This window comes from Tympanuchus pallidicinctus, unplaced genomic scaffold (genome assembly GCF_026119805.1).
Source record: "Tympanuchus pallidicinctus isolate F22 unplaced genomic scaffold, pur_lepc_1.0 scaffold9, whole genome shotgun sequence".
Taxonomy (NCBI): domain Eukaryota; kingdom Metazoa; phylum Chordata; class Aves; order Galliformes; family Phasianidae; genus Tympanuchus; species Tympanuchus pallidicinctus.
The window spans coordinates 18406588-18426048 of NW_026294813.1; the positions used below are offsets into that span (position 1 = coordinate 18406588).

The 19461-nt window shown below is 37.8% G+C and overlaps 1 protein-coding gene across 1 annotated transcript; it reads left to right on the forward strand.

Moving 5' to 3' along the window:
- The first annotated feature begins 16344 nt into the window (after positions 1-16344).
- Positions 16345-18457, forward strand: LOC128074638 (uncharacterized). Its single transcript, XM_052670679.1, has 2 exons — positions 16345-16509; positions 17018-18457. Exons 1-2 carry the CDS (start codon positions 16505-16507, stop codon positions 17937-17939), a joined length of 927 nt encoding a protein of 308 aa, XP_052526639.1. The 5' UTR covers positions 16345-16504; the 3' UTR covers positions 17940-18457.
- Positions 18458-19461: the final 1004 nt, after the last annotated feature.

Below are 19461 nucleotides of genomic sequence, written 5' to 3' on the forward strand. Positions count from 1 at the left end.
GCTGATATTTCTGACATTTTTGATACTCAAAATTTCCATTTAACTTTATGTACAGTATGGTTCCTCCTACTATCAGGTCAGAAAAAAAATATATGTATAACAGGGAATGATTCTGCTTTCTGTAAAAACTTGTACATAAATAACATTCTAAAACAAGAATGAATAGTAGGGTTATTGATGTTTTATAGCTACAAGTATTTCATTATTCCAAGAGGCAAGCAGATGCCAGAATACATGTATACAATGTACTGTAAGACAGAAAACAGGGAAACATGTTTTGCATGCCGAAACTTGCAGTTCATTATTCACAACAAATCTCACTTTTGCTAATGGCTTGAAGTGGCCTTATATCACCTAGAAATTTGAACCTCTTCATTTGGAAAAATTCTAAGAGCAACTCATAGGTGCATTCAAATAAGACTGAAAGGAAATACAAGAATTCATTTGGGACATTCACAGAATCATTGAATAGAATAATTAAGTTGTTCAATTTGGAAGGGATTGTTAAAGGTTGTTTAGTCCATCTTTTCTACCATGTACAGGACATCCACAGATAGATCAAGTTGCTCAAAGCCCTATCTAGCCTGATCTTAAATGTCTTGAATAATAGGGCATCCACCACATCACACTGTTCCAGTATAAAAGACTTATTTCTTATAACTACTCTAAATCTGCCCTCTTTAGTTTGAAATCATTTCCCTTTGACTTACCACGAAGGCCCTGTAAAAGTGTCAGTTCCCTTCTTTCTCATAGAGTTATAGAGTCATAGAATGGTTTGGGATGGAAGGGACCTTTGAGATCTTCTAGTTCCAACCCCCCTGCTATAGGCAGGGACACCTCCCTTCAGACCAGGTTGCTCGAAGTCCCATTTCAGATCTTCTTCCTTTTCTTCTTCAGGATGAACATGCTCACCTCTCTCAGCCTGTCTTCATAGGGGAAATATTTTATCTCTCAAGTAATTTTTGTGGCCTTCCTCTGGACACACTCAAGCAGGTCCATGTCTCTGCACAGCGTGAGAGGACTGCACACCTGGACACAGTGTTCATCAGCACAGAGTAGAGGGACAGGATTCTTTATCAATCTGCTGGCCACACTTCATTTGATGCAGCCCAGGATGCAGTCAGCTTTCTGAGCTGTGAGGGCACATTTGTTGTTCATGAACAACATTTCATCCACAAGAATACCCAAGTCCTTTTTGTTTCTGTACTTTACCCTTTCATCCCCTGGCACATTTTGATAGAGAGGGTTGCTGCAACTTAGGTGCAAGACCTTGCACTTGGATGTGTGGAATCTATTGAGGTTCACCTAGACCCACTTTTGAGCCTGTCTAGGTCTCTCTGGATGACACCTCACCCTTCAGGCATGTCAACTGCTCCCCACAGGCTGCTGCCACCCACAGACTTGATGACGGTAAACTTGATTCTAATGTTGATGTACCTGATGAAGACATTAAAGTACATCTTTCCCAGTACTGACCCCTGAGGGACAATACTCATCACTGATCTCCATCTAGACATTGAACCACTGACCAGTCCTCTTTGGTTATGATCTTGGTATGAGTTCTTCATCCATCAATCAGTCCACCAGTCAAACCTATATCTTTCCAATTTGGGGAGAAGAATGTTATGGGGGAATAAGTCAAACATCTTACTGAAGTCCAGACAGAAGACATCAGTGTTTGTTCCGTTGTCCACTGATTCATTTAGGTCACTACAGAAGACTACTGGATTGGTCAGGTAGGACTTCCCCTAGGTAAGCCATGCTCCTTTTCCTGTATCACCTCTCTATCTTCCAGGTACTTTGGCATAGCTTCCAGGATGATAATCTTCCCGGAAACAGCAGTGAGGCTGAAAGGTCTGTAGTTCCTTGGGTCATTCTTTCTACTTTTCTTAAAAATGAATGCAACATTGCCTCTTCTTCAATCACCAGAGACAACAAAGAGTGACTTGGCAACTATATCAATCAATTCTGGACTCTGGAATGCATCTCATCAGAGTTTGTAGACTTATGGATGTTCAGGTTCCTCAAATGGTTGCAAACTTCATCATTCTTTACAGCATGAGGGACATTGCTCACCACCAGTCCCAACCTTCAGACACTGTGATTGAAGTCTCCCATCAGGAGAAGAGCCTGTGATCATGATGACTCCTGTATCTAGAGGAATAAGGTTTAATCAAAAAGCTCCACTAGATCAGGCAGCTTGTAGTAGGCACCAGCCATAATGCTCCCCTTTTTATCTGTCTTCTCATTCAAGGCAGTTCACATCTACTGATTCCTCATAGCCGTTTTTCTCTTAACTGTTCTTAAAGACCTCTAGAAACAGACACCTTACCCTTCTGACTTTGTCTCACTGGAAAATAGACAGCTTATTTTTTCTAAAACAAAAAAATAAAACAGAACAAAAATTGTTGGAAAGGTGTCTTGCTAATTTGTAGAACTAATTTAGAAGGGACTCTAACCACTCTAACCACTTCTGAAAGATAAAAAATTACACATTTTCAGAGTGTATATGTGAGAAAGGCTGCTGGACATGATGATCCTTTTTCACATGGAAAATTATTATAGCAGAATGCCAGCTCTGATTAACTAGAGGTAAAGATGAAAGACAGAATAATGTAATCGTGTTTACTGAACAGTAGACCCAAATGTGTTTCAGGTCAAGCATAGCTAATATGCAGTCCTTTAATAAAAGAAACCCATAACGTTGTATTTTATTTTTTTTTTGAATGAGTAACATTGCCTTTATGGCAGTTATGATGTAGAATATATTAGAATAACGGTGAATGGATAAATTAAAGAGTAGAGAGAGACTGAGGAGGTGGTCAGGAAATGATGAGGAAGAAAGGACCAAAGCAGTGAAACACAACTGCAGTTCATGTGTGCTGTTAACAGACTCCTGGAATTATGTTTTCCAGCTGAAATCTGTAAAACTTTATGAAGAGAAATTAGCTGTAGAAGCAAATCAGATGTGCTTTCACAGTCTAGGGAGCTTTGAGTCCCAGCTTTTCCTAGATCCCATTAGTATTCTAAAACTTCACTTGAAATATGTGACCTTCCGAGACATGGCAGTAAAAAAAAAAAAAATCCTGTAGGAAAGGTCAGCCCTGAAAAACAGGTTTTGTGTGTAGGTTTTATAAGGTCTGTATAGATACACTGTGTCAGGCACGAGCATAACAAGCAAGCATCTTGGGAATCCATACAGCTTTGAGTAAAGCAGTTGTTAACTTATTTTCAATAGTTAGAAGAAGCACCAGATTTCCTTAGCAGAAGGGCTTATATCCTCTACACATCCTCTGTTCCCTAAAAATTCTGCTCTATCCAAACAGACAGAGTGTAAGTCTATGTATTATGAGTGTATTGGGTCATCGCTCAAGGAGGGAAGAATTGAGGTTGGATTGGTGTGTACCTTAATGCTTCATTACTTGGTTTTCAGAAGATTAATTTTAGGCTCTCTCCACATTCTGGAAGGTCATTAAGTACCGCTGGGCCACCTTAGCTCTATAAAAGTGAAATCTGGATCACTAGATGTTTATTTCCCAGAAATGGAAGAACAATTGTGACTTCCATGGTATCTTTTTTGGTTCTAAAGTTGTGTAATGAGAAGCCGAATGTGATCCAGTACTAAGGATAAATGAAAGTGAAACGTTATTGAATTTGCATAGTTTAAATAGATTCACTATTGTATTAAATTAGCCTTCTCATGTGGGATACCCAATTACTGATCCCTAATGAATCACCTTTAAAAACAAAAACTGTTTTTTTTTTTTTTTTTTTTTTTTTTTTTTTTTGCTTTTTTTTTCTTCCCCCAGTGTATTTAAGAGGTATTGGTTGAATGAATCCAGTGTTGAACATTTCCAACTCTCACCATTACTACAGAAGAGTGGTGCTACTTAAATATGAATATTTTCTCACTGATGTTTGTCAATAATATCACGCAGATCAGTAAGACTTGTAGAGCTAAGATTGATGTGCATTATTCCTCAAAATCACAGATTTATTTGAAGAGGAAAAAAGTGGAGTGAAAGACTGCATATTAATTAAAAATATGGAACTTGCATTCACACAGTAGTTTTATCATTACAGATATGACTAAGTTGCTCCTCTGTAGAATAATGTCTCATGCCGGTTTCTTTTATGGCAGATAGGAAAAGACATATTCAGATTCCTCACGGTTATCTAAATATATCCCTTACAATACATAGAAGGTAATTCTAACACACAATTACACATATAGCTGTTCAAGAGTTGAAATAACTGCAAGATGGGAAGTAGAAATTCAAAATATGCCCTCAATTTCAGAGTCTACTGGAAAGATGGAAACTGACTGTTAATGTCTGGAATGTACAAAAGATCTTGAAAAACTTGAAGTTGTTTTTTTAAAACAAATGTCTTCACTTTAGAGAAAATGCACAGCTGCTCCTTTAACATTTTTTAACTATAAGACAGGCAAAAAGTGTTGGAACAGGAAAGTGTGTGTGAATAGAGGTTAGCATGCTGAGGCATTGTATTTCAGCTGTGAAAATCAATACATGCTCCAGAGATAGGGCACTTGATCAGAAAGGATATTGCAAGATACAAAAGAGCAGATATGAAATACCATTCCTGTGAAGTTCATTTCTTGCTCTTATTATATCAGTTCAACAGAGAACACGTTGTGCATGAAACTATGACAGTGCCTGCAATTTATTGTTGCTCTTCCCAGATTTTTAGAAGATTTGCATTAGATTTTAGCAGAATTGTGCCTTGTGCTCCTTCTTTACCAATAATTCAGAATCTAGAGGTTTATATGATGCAGTTCTGAATAACTTGTGTACCAGGCTTTCACTTTTTTCCTCAGTCAATATATCAGTAGTTCTGTATGACTTTGCCCAGTAAAAAAAATCTCTTCCTTTTATTTCATCAAAGGAAGAGAAGATTTCAGGATTCTGGGTTTTTTTTTTGTTTGTTTGTTTGTTTTAAATATTCTTTCCGTGTGTGGATGTGTTTGTGTGAGTGTGAAAGAGTGAATACAAGAAGGGAAAGAAAGGCAGAGGACAAATTTCACCCTGGGAATACTATAGCTCAGAAGATTATTCTAACACTGTGCTTGCTACTGAGATCGGATGCTTTCCCTTTATTTTGCTTCTCTTTTTGGTACTGACCAGAAATTACACTGGATCTGATGAAGTTGTACAATATCGCTATTACTCAGAGACTATTGTTATTATTATTATCATTATTGTTACTGTTCTTATTTATTTAGAAGAATTTGATTTGTGAAATTGGTAGTTTTCAACATACCCTGCTATCATGGGGATTCAGTAGACAAGATAGACCTTTCTCTGTTTTTAGCCAGGAGGTAATAACCTCAATTAAATTATTTCACATTTCTACCTTTTGTTGTTTTCTTTTCCTGTTGTTAAAAACCTTATGGAATTATAAAGAATAACTTGAATTTTATGAGGAAAGCAACTCTGTGCAAATATTCTCTTTATCAGTTTTTACCTTTCTTCGAAGAAAAAGGTAGTAGTTCATTTTGGAGCTCTGTACATATGCCCTGTAACAGTAAAAGAGAAATCTTAGGTAGTCCTTTCTTATTATTTTTGGCATGATGTTCACCATTGCCTTGTTTAGACAAGTGAAGCCTGAGCTCTTAGAAATAAAAGCAAACGAAGGTTTAGTGAATATATAATACAGTACATTCACTGTCTCTGTAGTGTGCTCTCAGAGAGCTGCCACATGAATGCTCAAGAGAATTCTATTAGGTGTGGTACAGAGGATGGTCATCTTCTTCAGCTGCTCCCACACAGCCCAGCCACTGGGGCATAGCCCAGTGCCTGAGACCCAGGGTCTCTGTCCAGGGTGGGGGATGCAGCTGCCACCTTCTCCTCTGTAGATTCAGCCAAAACCATGTTCCCAGAGACACAAACAGGTCACTGAAATTGCTGGTCACACAGGCTGCCAGCCAAGTACGTGCTTCTTCATCAAACATACACTAGGGAGAGTGTGGATATGCAGAGAGATAATTAAGAAAATATCTGATGAAAAAAAAAAAAAAGTACATAGGGCAAACTATAGTGATCAAGTGCGGAACTCAGCCTGAGAAGCATACTAACACTTCTCTTTTACAAACAACTGGTCCTTTTCTGCCTCTCCATCTCTGCTTATCCTTCTCCCACCTCTCCCTGATCACCTCCATGGGTTTGTGTAGTTCTGAATTTCTACATTTTCCCAGTCCAGGTCCCCTGGTTCTCATTTTGTCATCTGCAAATTACAGGTTGATCTGTTGGAAGTGGGCCTCTAGTTCGATAGCCTATCAAGTACTGTGACTGGAATGTTTGCTTCTTTTCATTGTCTCAGTTTTACATTTTCAGGCTTGCATCTCAACATGTTGCTTCTTGTTCTGGCTTATTTTCTTATAAATATCCCAATCCAGAAACCATCAATCAGACAACCTTGCTTGAGTCAACAGTCCCACATACCTTTTCCTTCCTGGATCTAGTATCATAGATAAGACTTGAAACCCATCACTGCCTCTATTACTTATTATGTCTAGCTGCACTGAAAAATATCCTTGACCAGATACCCTTACAGGGGCAAACAGCCTCTGTCTATGTACCATCACAAGAACTTCACAAGTACTTGCACTCTATATGACCTTACAATTACTTGTACCCTACACACCTTTACCTTTACAATTATTTATGCCATATATTTTTAAATTATTATTATTTTTTTTTTTAGGAAATTGTTTACTCATTTCCTTGATCTCTTAAGCTTCATCATAAGATTGTAGCAGTCTCTGAATCTCTGTGTGGAATCAAAAGTCCATGTTTCAGTTTGTGACATTGTGATAGAATTTCAGTTGAGTATTTTGCTTGTGTAGTATTTGACTGTCCAAATCCAAATAAAGCTGTGCTTGAAAAATTGCTCTTTGCACCAGTATAAGAGAAGGAATCCCCATGGATGGAACACTTTAAATTGATAAAAATGTATTTCCCTCCATTTTCCCATTTCCTCTGTGAAATGGCATCTTTGGCACTGATTTACAAAGCAGCTGTGCTAGCTGAAGTCTTTATCATCAGTAGCCTTCAAATTGCTGATGATCCTAGTCCACTATTGCAGCAGTGCCACAGTACTGTCCCTGGTATGTGGCTTGTATCAAGAAATATGCTTAACTTAATAATATCCCAGAGAGAAGATGGAAAAGATAAGTGAAATAGCCTATTTTGGCAATTATTCCAAAGCTGGTGTTAATGTCTAGGCTGCAAATTGGAGAAAAATAAATAGCTCAAGTGCTCTACCAATTAATGCAAAGCAAATAACTCTCGGCAACAAGGGTCAATGACTGTCACTGTTGCAGCTGTGATCATCACACAAACTGTCCTCACTTCATTCGTGTAATGCCCTACACCTGCACACTAGCTGTAAAAAGTCCCCAAAGTGTCTGTTGATTTACGACAAATAGTGCTGGGATTGGAGGAGAGGTATTTGTTTAACTGTTCAGGCAGTATTTTTTGCTGGGACACATTTTCTTAGAATCCAGAGAGTTCAGACAAAAGTTTTTCAGCATCACTATCATTATCATAGCTTCTCCCTTCTGTCCCACCCTAGGTTTTCTTTTTGAGAGAAAATAAATAACTCACTGAATTAAATCTAGCAAACAGAATATTTGCTTTTTAAATGCCTGTCAATAACAATATACTTATTTCATCTTTCTGTTTGAACGTAATCCTGGAGATTTGCAATTACAAGGAAATAATAGGTCTGATTTTATGTGATATGAAAAACATTATTGTTGTAGCTATACAGATGAGGAAAAAGAAAAATAAAGAGTTCAGAAGGCTTATAGTCTGCTCTATCTGTATAGCTTACTAAAGATAGTGATTTGACTGTAGTCCATACATATGGAGAATTTTTCAAAGAGGTATAAGCTAGAAAACAGCATGATACATTTCAGAGACTGAAAGAACTTCTTAGTGTCCAGTACATTTGTAACAGCAAAACTCAAATAACTTCAAATAATAATGGACTCACAAATACCTAATGTAATATCATCAAGATTTCATTTCCTCTCACCCTGTGAACAACATGCTATAATTCATCTACCAGATAAATATTTGCTGTACAAGCTAATGAGTGGAAATTGTTGATTATACTAGATCATGATAATACTGTTTCTTCTCTTATAAATGCATTTACATTTCACAAATGAGTTCTGCTTCTCTTTTTCTTTTTGTGCCTGTGATGCAGAGGTTCTTAGGCTCTTCTTTCAGAATGAACTGATATTTAAGAATTTAAAAATTCTCTTTTTTTTTTTTCTTTTTAATAGCAACTTCCTTCAAAGATTCACACTGTATTCTGTATGGGGTGAACTGGAGAACCTTCTGTCACATTCAGGTACTGGTTAATGCTCTTAACTGTGATGTACTGAAGTGAGAAGTTCTATAGTATATTCTACCATACACTCTAATAAGATTTTGCACACATTAAAATGCTTGAAATCAAGATAAAGGTAAATTTACCCTTTAATTTTGGAAAGGTCTGCCACTGATCACTGTCTTACAAGACACAATACGGGGGGGGGGGGCGGGGAAGTTTTTCTTTATTTAAGCTGCAAAATCTATTTATTTATTTATTTGTTTGTGAACTAGATGTTCCTAGTTTAGCCTCCAATGACTTGGTAAAGATACTATTTATCACATTTAGACATGAACACTTAATTCAGTGCATGGTCAGTCGATCATGAAGTTCATATTTGATTTTCAATATTATGTTTCTAGGTGTTCAAAGACACTTATGTCTGGATCTCGTGCTTAATGTAATGTGAAAGAGGATAGAGTACCTAAGTATATGGCAGAAGCCAAAAAGGGTTCTAAACCATAAGCACCAAAACAAAATGATTGCAAGAATTGTAGTTGGCACGCAAATACTATGAATTTTCACAGCAAACCATCATCATATTATTTAGCATCAGTTCTGTGTAACTGTAATTACAATGTTCAATAGCCATCAAACTCTTTCCTTCATCTCTGTGTTGGGGTTATCTTCCTTCTGATGTGGTGCAGAGGACAAAAAACATGTAGAAATAATGGCTGACTCTCAGTCTGTTAAAAAGCTTTTTTTTTTCTGTGCTGTTTGTCTATGTCTATCTCAGTATTTATAGGAAGATTCACAGTTCTTTTACCACTCATATTGTTTTCCCATCAACCACTAATGTGACTTCGAAGTCTTTGAAATTCAGGATCACACCATTACAAAATCTCGGGGGTTAGAAGAGGTTTCTAGTCAAACTCCTCTGAGAGTAGGATACATAACAAAGTGTCCAGGCAGGTTTTAAATGTCTCCAGAGAAAAAGACTCCACAATCTCTCTGGGCAGCTTTTTCTAGTGCTCTGTCACCCTCAAAGAAAGGAAATTTTTCCTTATGTTCAGATGAGCATTTCTACATTCTATTTTGTGTCCATTGCTCTTTATTCTGTTTCTGGGAACTACTGAAAAGAACCTGACCCCATTCACTTGACTCCTGCCCTTTAGATATTCATAAGCATTAATAAGATCTCCCCAGGATACACCTGATTCAGGCATCATGACATGAAAGCTGAAATGCACTGTGACACTTTCAGGGCAGTGAGAATATCATTAAACAGTGTTTACCTAGGGGCTGATCTGTTAGAAGTTACGCAGGAGAATGTCTGGGTGCCATGGTGGACAGGTTAGCTGTGAGCTAACAGTATGTCTTTGTGGCCAAGGAGACCAATTGTATCCTGGGATGCGTTAAGAGGAGTGTGGACAGCAGGTTGAAGGAGGTGATCCTCCTCAATTCTGCCCTGGTGAGGCCTCATCTGCAGCATTATTTCCAGCTCTGTTCTTCTTAGCTCAAGAAAAGGAACTAGCATAGGAAGTCCAGCAGGTAGTTTATGAACATGATTAGGATCCTGGAGCATCTTCCTTATAAAGAAAGGCTGAGAGACACAAGACTGAGAAGACGAGGGGACCTTAACAATGCTTATAAATGAAGGGTGGATGTCAAATGAATGGGGCCAGGTTATTTACACGAGTCCAGAAATGGGAAAAAAGGCAATGGATACAAACTGGAACATAGGAAGTTTCATCAGAACATGGAGAAAAACAGGACAAAATTTTGTGAATTTTTGCTCTTACTGAAAAGTACTTAAAGACGTGCTACATAATGCCAGGACTAAACAACAGAAAGACTTCATCTCTCAATTTGAAAACACAACATTCTGAAGAACAGCCAGAGACTACAGATATGTATCCACTTGAGGGCATTGCTATGGCCTAGTTAAACTGAATAAATTGCATGCTTTTAGACTCGTACATTCTCCGGTGGGAATATTTCAGTGTAAAGTATGCTTTAAATATTGGCCTAAATTGGAGGCTAGGATCTAAGTGAAAATCGTTGGTTAGCTTTGGAATGAAACATTATTCTTTAAATATGAATGAGTTTACAAATGAGAATTCTACAATGTAGAACCTTTTTTTTTTTTTTTTTTTTTTTTAATATATATTATTATCATTACTGTAATAAATAACAACAACAAAACAAACACAGACCAATTTAACCGGAATATACCTCATTCTGATCAGCAAATTCAACAGAATAAGACATTCAATGAGAAAGCACACTTGTAATTTCGGTAAATAAAACATTTTCTCTAGAAACCTGATGAAAACTAGAACATGATATTTTTAGTTTATTTTCCTTTTATTCTTCCTCAAAATAATAATAATAAAAAAGTAAATTTCTCATTTTCAGAATTGAAAAAATGTACTCTAAGCTGCAGTTCCTTTTTCCCACCAGTAGTTTTCAAGATAATTTTATTAGGGGTTTGGGAAGGAGAGGTTTATTTATTTTTTTTTTAATTTTTTTTTTTTTTTTCTTTCCTATTAGAACACTCTACAGATCAGTTTAAAAAAAAAAAAAAAAAAATGGACATTATTTCTGTTCTCCTCTTTCCTTTACACTTAATTCTTCACATACACTTAGGAACAATAATGATTATATTATTAAAACATATATGGACTGTATTTTTATTGTATTATTTTACCTATCCAAATATAGTGGTCTAAATAACATATTTCTGACATTTGAAACTCTTTGCTGAAGGAATTTTATATGTATGCCGATCATTCAATGCTGAATACCAAACAATGATGTTGTTGGCACATATTGATTTGTTCATCCATACTTACTACTTTTGAAGGGGGAAGTAATAAATCATTCCTTACACGTGAACACATGAATGAAAAGAGATGTAAAACACTGCATAAAAATAAATCCTAATTTAAGGGAAACAGGGAATGTCTAAACAGTCACCTGAAATTTTGAATATATTCCTTCAGGTTTATTCTTCAGCTATGGAATCATGGGATCTATGTTATTGCTTTTGGAGAAAATGATCTCCTAACAGATTAATGTCTGAGAAGAGCATCACACCTCCAATTGGCTTGGTCTTCTGAGTTCCCAGTAGACAGACTACAGCACTGCTGATGCAGTGCTGTGTTTGGTTGCACTTTTAACTTTCCTCTTTGTGCTGTGTGTATGTACCCACTCTATTATAAGAGAAAAAGATAACCCATTTCCAAGCCATCTATCCCAATACCATAAGAAGTGGAGGCAACAATAATTATTTCTATCCTGACACGTCTCTCTTCTCTGGATAGTTCTTGTACAGTAATGAATTGTAATGACTCCTTCACACAGACTTTTCTCTCACATAAATAATATCCTAAGATATTCTATTTACTTATAATGCATTTTGAATCAAGAACTGATTACTTTTTATATAAAAGAACTACTAACCACTTTCCACAGTGACAAAGCAGTTCCCTTAAAAAAAAAAAAAAAATGGAGAAATTGAAAGAAAAACAGGACAAAACAAAACAAATATTCTTTACATCAGACTTATACACACATCTCTTCAATCAAATACTACCCCTTTTAATGTTTCTTGGTATTTGTTTAATACGTGGAACAGCTTGCTCAAAACAGGCTGTTTTTGAACAAGAAGAAAATGTTCTCTTCTGAAAAATATCTTCCCAAGTTAAATTCTGAGTAAAGGAATTTTAATCTTCAATGCATGTAGCAGATAAACCTACAAAACAGTATGTACAAAATGAACATGCACATAAAATGAGATAACCGGTGGTGGAAGGCTAATAGCTCAGAACACCCATTGCCAGCTGGCCCCTAAGTCAGAAGAAGGCAAAGAAAACATCCTGTTGCTTTTATGGAATCATTATTCTTCATCCCCTGCTTTTGTGTCTAAAGAAAAGAATCTCTGACACTTCATGTTAGAAGCCAATGGTCAAAAACTGTTTACTTCCATGTATTTACAATAACAGGTGATAACCATGCTATACTGTTCTTTAGACATACAAAGTCCAATTCATCTTTTTGAGAAGTGCAGAGTGCTGATTCCTCCTAGTCTGACCTATGGCAAATGAATTTTCTTGGAGAATGGGAGCTGATCATCTGTGATTCTCCCTGCCCTTCTGTAAGGAATTGAGGTATTTCTTATTTTGGCATAGGCCATAACCACTAGACTGTTGCAGGGCTCTCTGCCACATATCCAGACAACTGCATCTGATCTGAATTCTGAACATATTGTTACAAAACCCTGAATTAGCAATCTCTTATGCTGTTCCTGTGCCTGTAAGCTTCTCCCAGCAATTTGTTAGGCTGTTCAGCTTAAGAAGTTTCAGTCACCCAACAAGGATGTTTATTCTCCTACCCAGATAATGAAAGGGGAGACATTTCATTAGTGCATTATGAATCACTCTTCAGAAGCACTGAGTTCTCTCTGTTCATTGTACAAAGAGGAGATGCAGCTGATGAACACATTCAAACATTCTATTGGTGCCAGGTACCTTGATTTCTCATGCTGACAAATCTGAACTAGGATTCTGTATTAAACCATCGAGATATGGTCTGGTTAAGATATCAGGATCAGCGCTTTCTTTCTTAGGCATTACAAAGACCAAAAAGATGTGCCTATATATGCCCCTTCCATCATAATCTGAGGTCAAATTAGGGAATTAAATCTCAATAGCCTATATTACCATTAACAGTATTTGTTCTGTATTTTGAACTCTTTACATTTTCTAGGTCACATTTAATCATATACATCTCACTGATGGTTCTCCTCAGTAAGGGCATATCTGTGCTGATAATTGAGGACATAATTTTACATTCATGAGAAACAAATGACCTAGTAAGTTTCAAAACATCAATAGAAACTTGTGGCACAGCATCCTACCTCATACTCCTCATTACTTTTTCCTACTTTGTTTGCCTTTGAGATGTTTATAAGTCCTTGTCTCTTACATTTTAATATTCATATCCACAGTTTTATGGAATATATCCTTGTTCAAGCAGCTGATTTTTTAGGGAACTAACAGGGGTGGATAATGAACTGGATGCTTGTACAGGGAAAAATAAATTATTTTTCAATTGTAAAAGTTTGTGTATATATACATATTCTTCCTTTCCTTGAAATTAAGCTGGATGTCACCTAGCCCTACAGAGTGCTCATGAATGCAGAACTATCCTTGCGATCTATACAAGGACTTTCAAAACTGAGGCAGCTTAACCTAAGGGCAATGCAAGTCCATAAGGATATAGTCATAGGAGATCCATATGTTTCCTTGTTCACACACAGATGGAGTGTGAAATAGATACTAAACAGCTGTAGACATGAAATAACTCCCTTCCTCCTAAATCTTGTGAGAATGTTTACACAGTTCCAGCAATAAACATGGCAGTGGTAATGTGGATTTAGCCTTCATCAAAGTATTAGCATTTATACTTGTCCTCTTTCTTAAAGGAAAATCAACCTATTGTTTATATATATATATATATATATATATAATGTTTATATAATATATATATATAATAATATATATGTATTATTCTAAGCAAATTATTTGTCCACTCAGTATCTATGCAGTCTCAACAAATTGTCTGTCTTCTTAGATTAAGAGAACTCAGAATTTATGTTTCTCATATGTAGATAGATTTTAGATATATAACTAAATCTCTAGTACACCACACTTAGCATTTCATTCCTCTTCACGGATAAGATTTGTTAATATGATGAAGAAACTTACTATTTTACAATGTTATCACACATTCATATCCTTTAAGAAGAATAGTACACAACTACTAACTTGTTTAATCATTTATAATTGGCATTATTTTAGCAAAAATTAACTATATTTCCCAATTTTATATCATTTTCGACTGCTTTTCCAGCATATGTCTCTAAAATCTGAAACATTTAAAAATCATAAATTGTACAGATTAATACAAAGCCATTTTTAAGCTGCAACTATTTCTGTGTACAGACCTTGCATGACTACTTCTTTTACCTTCGCTGTTACTCATGAAACACCTGATAGAATGCTTCTTAATTGCCTCTAAGTAGTTAAGAACACAAAACATAATTTTGGGTTTGAAAAATGTTCTTCTAAAAACATTTGTAAAATAAGAAGTCAGAAGTCAAATGCTTTATTATTAATTTTGAAATGCATTCTCCCTTTAATAACATTTAAATTATCTTAGTATGAGAAACAGACCATGTTTTTATGTAAAATAGGAGAAATGTCTTCCTGGTAGCTGCAAAGCATGAAAAAATAAGAAACAGAATTTCTCAAGTACTTGAAACTCAGGCATAAGGTAAGAAAATTGGTTAGCAGCTTAATGAAAGTAGGTATTTCTCCTTTTTGGGTGATAGAACAGTCAGTTTTTGTAGCAAAATTTTATTGTTAATAAATTCATGCTACTTGCACAGAATTATTCTATTCTGTTATTTGCTTGTTTCCATTTGAAGAACATTGTGGTTCAAAGTTCAGACAAGAGATAAAAAAGCAGAACATCTGTGTACTTTAATTTATATTTCAATTCTTTCATGTCTTTTTTTTAAACACTATCTTAAATGAATCATGAGCAAATAAGTGCATGAACAAAGGGGGACAATGTAGGAGATTCAAACACTGGAACTCTTTGTCCAACTATGTGCAGAAAATGTTCTGTTAAAGAAGTAACAATATAAACCTTATTCTCTCCACTTACCAAAAGAGATTTTATTAGTTAAATGCCCATAAAACAAAAGTGCTTGCATATCTTTTCACTTCATAAGCCCATTGCAATGTTTGGATGAAACATTTACTACAGATAAAAATCTAATTTCTGTAACTCCCATGAGAAGAATTCAGACTTTTTAAGAAAGACTGCAATATGGTGAAGACAATGAGCCAAGAAGTAGAGCTACCTTCATTCCCTACTCTGAGGAGAAGCCTCCCTTAACAAAAATCACTTTTCAACATCAAAACTTTAATTTCCTACTTCCAAATAAATTACAGCATTATTTTCTTTTCCTAGCTATCTTTACAACAAAATTTTTTTCACACTAACTATTTCAGTTAATGCTTGTATGATGCTTAGGAATTTGTGACTATGATTTTCATTTTACAGTTATTTTTGCAGCAAAGCAAATTTGCTGCAGTGAAAAAAAACAGGAAAATCTAATCTCAGACTTAGTGTGACAATAGAAAATCTGCTGCAGCCTCCTTCTTGCATAGAAGAGAGCCATTTGTTCTCTGCTAACTTGTTCAAACAGATGTGTACTGGACTCTGTGACATATTAAATGAAAACTTCACATGATTTCAAATTACTTTATTAGCATCTCTCATTTATGATTCATTCTCTTTGCTAGGTCCCTGGAGAAGTATGTGCACACACACACTCAAAATGTATTTATTTACTTTGTTGCCTGTTGATTTTATTTTTTTTTTTAATATGGTGTGGTTTCCTATTTAAGCTTTGAATCTGATTTAATTTTCATTTATTTTATTTCCACAGAAGCCTCCTATTACAGATTTATACTAAAAGGTGACAGTTGCATTGCCAAATATGTTCATTTCATCAATTTTTCAACGTGTTTTTTTTTACTGGGTTGGTTATTTTTTTTAATAATCTTCAACTAGACTGAAAAATCTGTTTCTTACATAATCAGACATGAATCTTTGTCTTAGAGAACATATCTTCCAGTACAGTCTTCATTCTTATTCTGAGTACTCATTCACATTGCATCGTGCTCATTGATTCAGACATTGAAGACCTTTAAAAGTCCTAAAGAAGTTTCTTAAGACAGATGTTGTCAGCAACTGCGAGACCCCCCCACGGGATGTGACGCGATAGGCCCTCTCCCTGCTCTATGATTGATGTGTGGCATGTGTCCTTAGGGGCGTAGACGAAGCACATAGGTTACATAAGCTAGAGTTCACGTGTAATAAACGCCATTTTGCTGTTCATCATATTGGTGTATGCGTGCAGTCATTTGGTCCTGGCCTGGCTTTAGGTCAGTACCGTAGGAGGCAATACAACATTGGTGCTCCGTGTGAGGAACCAGTGCGGAATCCACTTGTGAGGATCCCCCTTGCATGAGAAGCCAACTTGCGTTAAAGTCTCCTGCGAGCCTGCGGAATTTCCAATGCCGTAATGAGGTAATTACGGGTTGGTTGGCCGTGGAAGACCGTGGTGTTACGGTATTCGCCTTAGGGCGTGCCTGCAGCAGCTGACTGCTGTGGCAGTTCGAGGGTGGGGATAGCCTGTGGTTGGTGGCAGGTCGCTCTCGAATTGGGACATCAGTGCCGTGCTGGTGATGGATCAAGTTATTAAGTTGGTCCTTCAGTTCTGTAAGGACTATCACAGCAGGAATGCCCCTTCTAAGAAGGACATTTCAGTTGTACTTATTCACCTGGAAAAGGAGTGGAATCTTCCCTCCCCTCAGGACATTTTATATCCTGATAAATGGGATCAGTTTACATCCATGCTTGCGCAGCGTGCAATAGAGGAGCAAAAAGCAGCGGAGCTAAAAATCTGGGGGTTAATTCTTGGGGCTCTTAAAGCCGCTAGAGAAGAAGATAGAATTCCTGAGGCTGCGCGCGTTATGATGGGTTTGGAATTTACTAATGCCATGAGAAGTGGCGCGGGAAGCATACTTTCTTGCAGGTCCCCTGAGGAAGAGAACGCCGCAAATATGCCCTCAACTATGGCGACTAACATCTCGTCCGCACCTTCGGCACCCCCCTTCGCTCCCCCCTCGGCTTCAGCTTCGCATAAACAACTAGAAGAAGACTGCGCTAAACTGTCTGCACTTTTATCATGTAACACCGGCCAAGTGCAGGAATCCAAGGTCGTTGAAACTCCCCAGCCGTATCCACGACAACCGCTGTATCCTTCTCATTGTAATCTAACACCACCTGCGGGGGCAGGGAAAGAAGTGAGCTGGGATGGGACACTTGCTGTCTCCTCTGAGGAGGTGGAATGCAGTAGCACCCATGGGGGTGGGGACTGCGGGCAAGGCTCGGATATGGATTGGTCAAAAGTTAGAGAGGCGGTAGAAGAAAAAACAGCAGAGAGAAAGGGAAGCGATGTAACTTACAGGCGCTCGGATGATAACGTCCGGCCAGCACTGTCCACCCTGATCGCGCCTGAAGGAGTAGATGGCGTGTGGGCAGCGCTGTCGGCTCAGGTTGCACCCGTAGGAGAAAGACAAAATGACGAGAGTCTCCGGACCCACTCCCTACCACAGCATTCAGACCCACAGATTCGACCCACACATCCTTTTACAAGATTGAGTGCACATGCAACCAATCAGAAGTCTCTACAACAGTCAGTGCATGATCAAAGGGAGATGGGTCTGAGGGGAGGGGTGCGGAGCCTGCAGCTTCCAGCTGTGACTGAAAAAGATAGTGGAAGGAGAGAGGTGAATTTGCATTTAGGAGTTAAAAGAGATGCACTAACAGATTGTGGGAAGTTTAGATCTAGCCTGATAGAGGAAGGAAGAGTACTAGAGATCTTCCTGATAGTAGGGAACGATAACAGAGGCCCAAAGGGGTACCCCTCAATCCGAAAGACATCACACACCTGATAGATTGTGCAGAGAAACAAGGATTGAAATCACTCCTTGCTCTAAATGCATTAGAAGTCCTGACAGCATCAGGTCTTCTCTTTCCTCGTGATTCAACAAATCTGATGTGCATGGTTTTTAAGCCAGTGCAGTATACATTGTGGGCATCAGAATGGGTTCCCTTCAGAGACAGGTGGCCAGATTGAGGCCTAGAGAACAAGCAACAAGGATTTGCTTGTGAGAGCAATGCTCTCAAGGCTTGAGACATCTGCCTTGATATTGAACAAATGTTTGCCATTTGGAGGTACATTCCAACAGGTATCTGAGAAAATGTTGGTATACATTGGGAAAAGTTATGTTTGTATAAGGATCTTTGTAATTTCATACTCATAGATAGTGCCACTAGAGCTTACAGCAATCACTCCAATCAGTAATCAGTTATCTCTAATATCTCTTTGTCTATAACTTTACCAGTATCGTAGACTTTAATTGTTTAGCATTGATAACATCACATCAGTTATTGCGGGCACAGCATGCTTCACTGTCAGAAGTGCGCATGATCTTCATGTGATCTATTCCCTTGCCAACAGCTCGTAATGTAGTTCAGTCATGTCCATATTGCAATTCTGCCCCAACTATTGGTGCAGGTGTTAAACCCCGTGGCTTAAAGCCATTACAAATCTGGCAGATAGATTTTACATGGGAACCCCGTATGGCCCCTCATCCGTGGCTCACCGTTACTATAGATACAGCTTCTTCTATGATATCAGTCACTCAACATACAAAGTGCAATTCGACTGCAGCACAGAGTCATTGGGCCACTGCAGTAGCCGCAATGGGGTTGCCCAGCCAGATAAAAACAGATAATGGGTCTTGCTTCATCTCGAAGTCGACCCAGGAATGGCTAACGGCTTGGGGGATATCTCATTCCACAGGAATCCCTGGCAACTCTCAGGGACAAGCAATTGTAGAACGTGCCAGTCGCCTCCTCAAGAAAAAGTAACGCATCCTGGGTGAGGGAGAAGGGTATCAGAGTGCAATTCCTGTTAAAAGACAAGCAGAGATTCTATCTAAAGCCATTTACTCATTGAATCAATTTGAGCGAAGGGCCTCCAGTAAAAATAAAAGCAGATAGTGGGGAATGGTAGGCGGGCTGGATGATTCTGGTATGGGGAAGAGGCTATGCAGCAGTAAAACATTGCGAGACGGGAAAAATAGTATGGATACCATCACGAAAAATTAGGCCAGACATCAGCAAGGAACTATCTGGAATATAAGTCTTCCCATTTACAGCATTGATTCCTGGGAAGGCCCAGACAACAGACAAGATAGCGGAAAGAACAAGAGGAGTCGCTCCTGAACAGCTTACAGAATCACACAGAATCACACAGAATCACCCGGGTTGGGAGGGACCTCAAGGATCATGTAGTTCCAACCCCCCTGCCTAGCAGGGCCACCAAACGTACACATTCAGATCAGGTTGCCCAGGACCCCGTCCAACCTGGCCTTAAACACATCCAAGGACGGGGCATCCACAACCTCC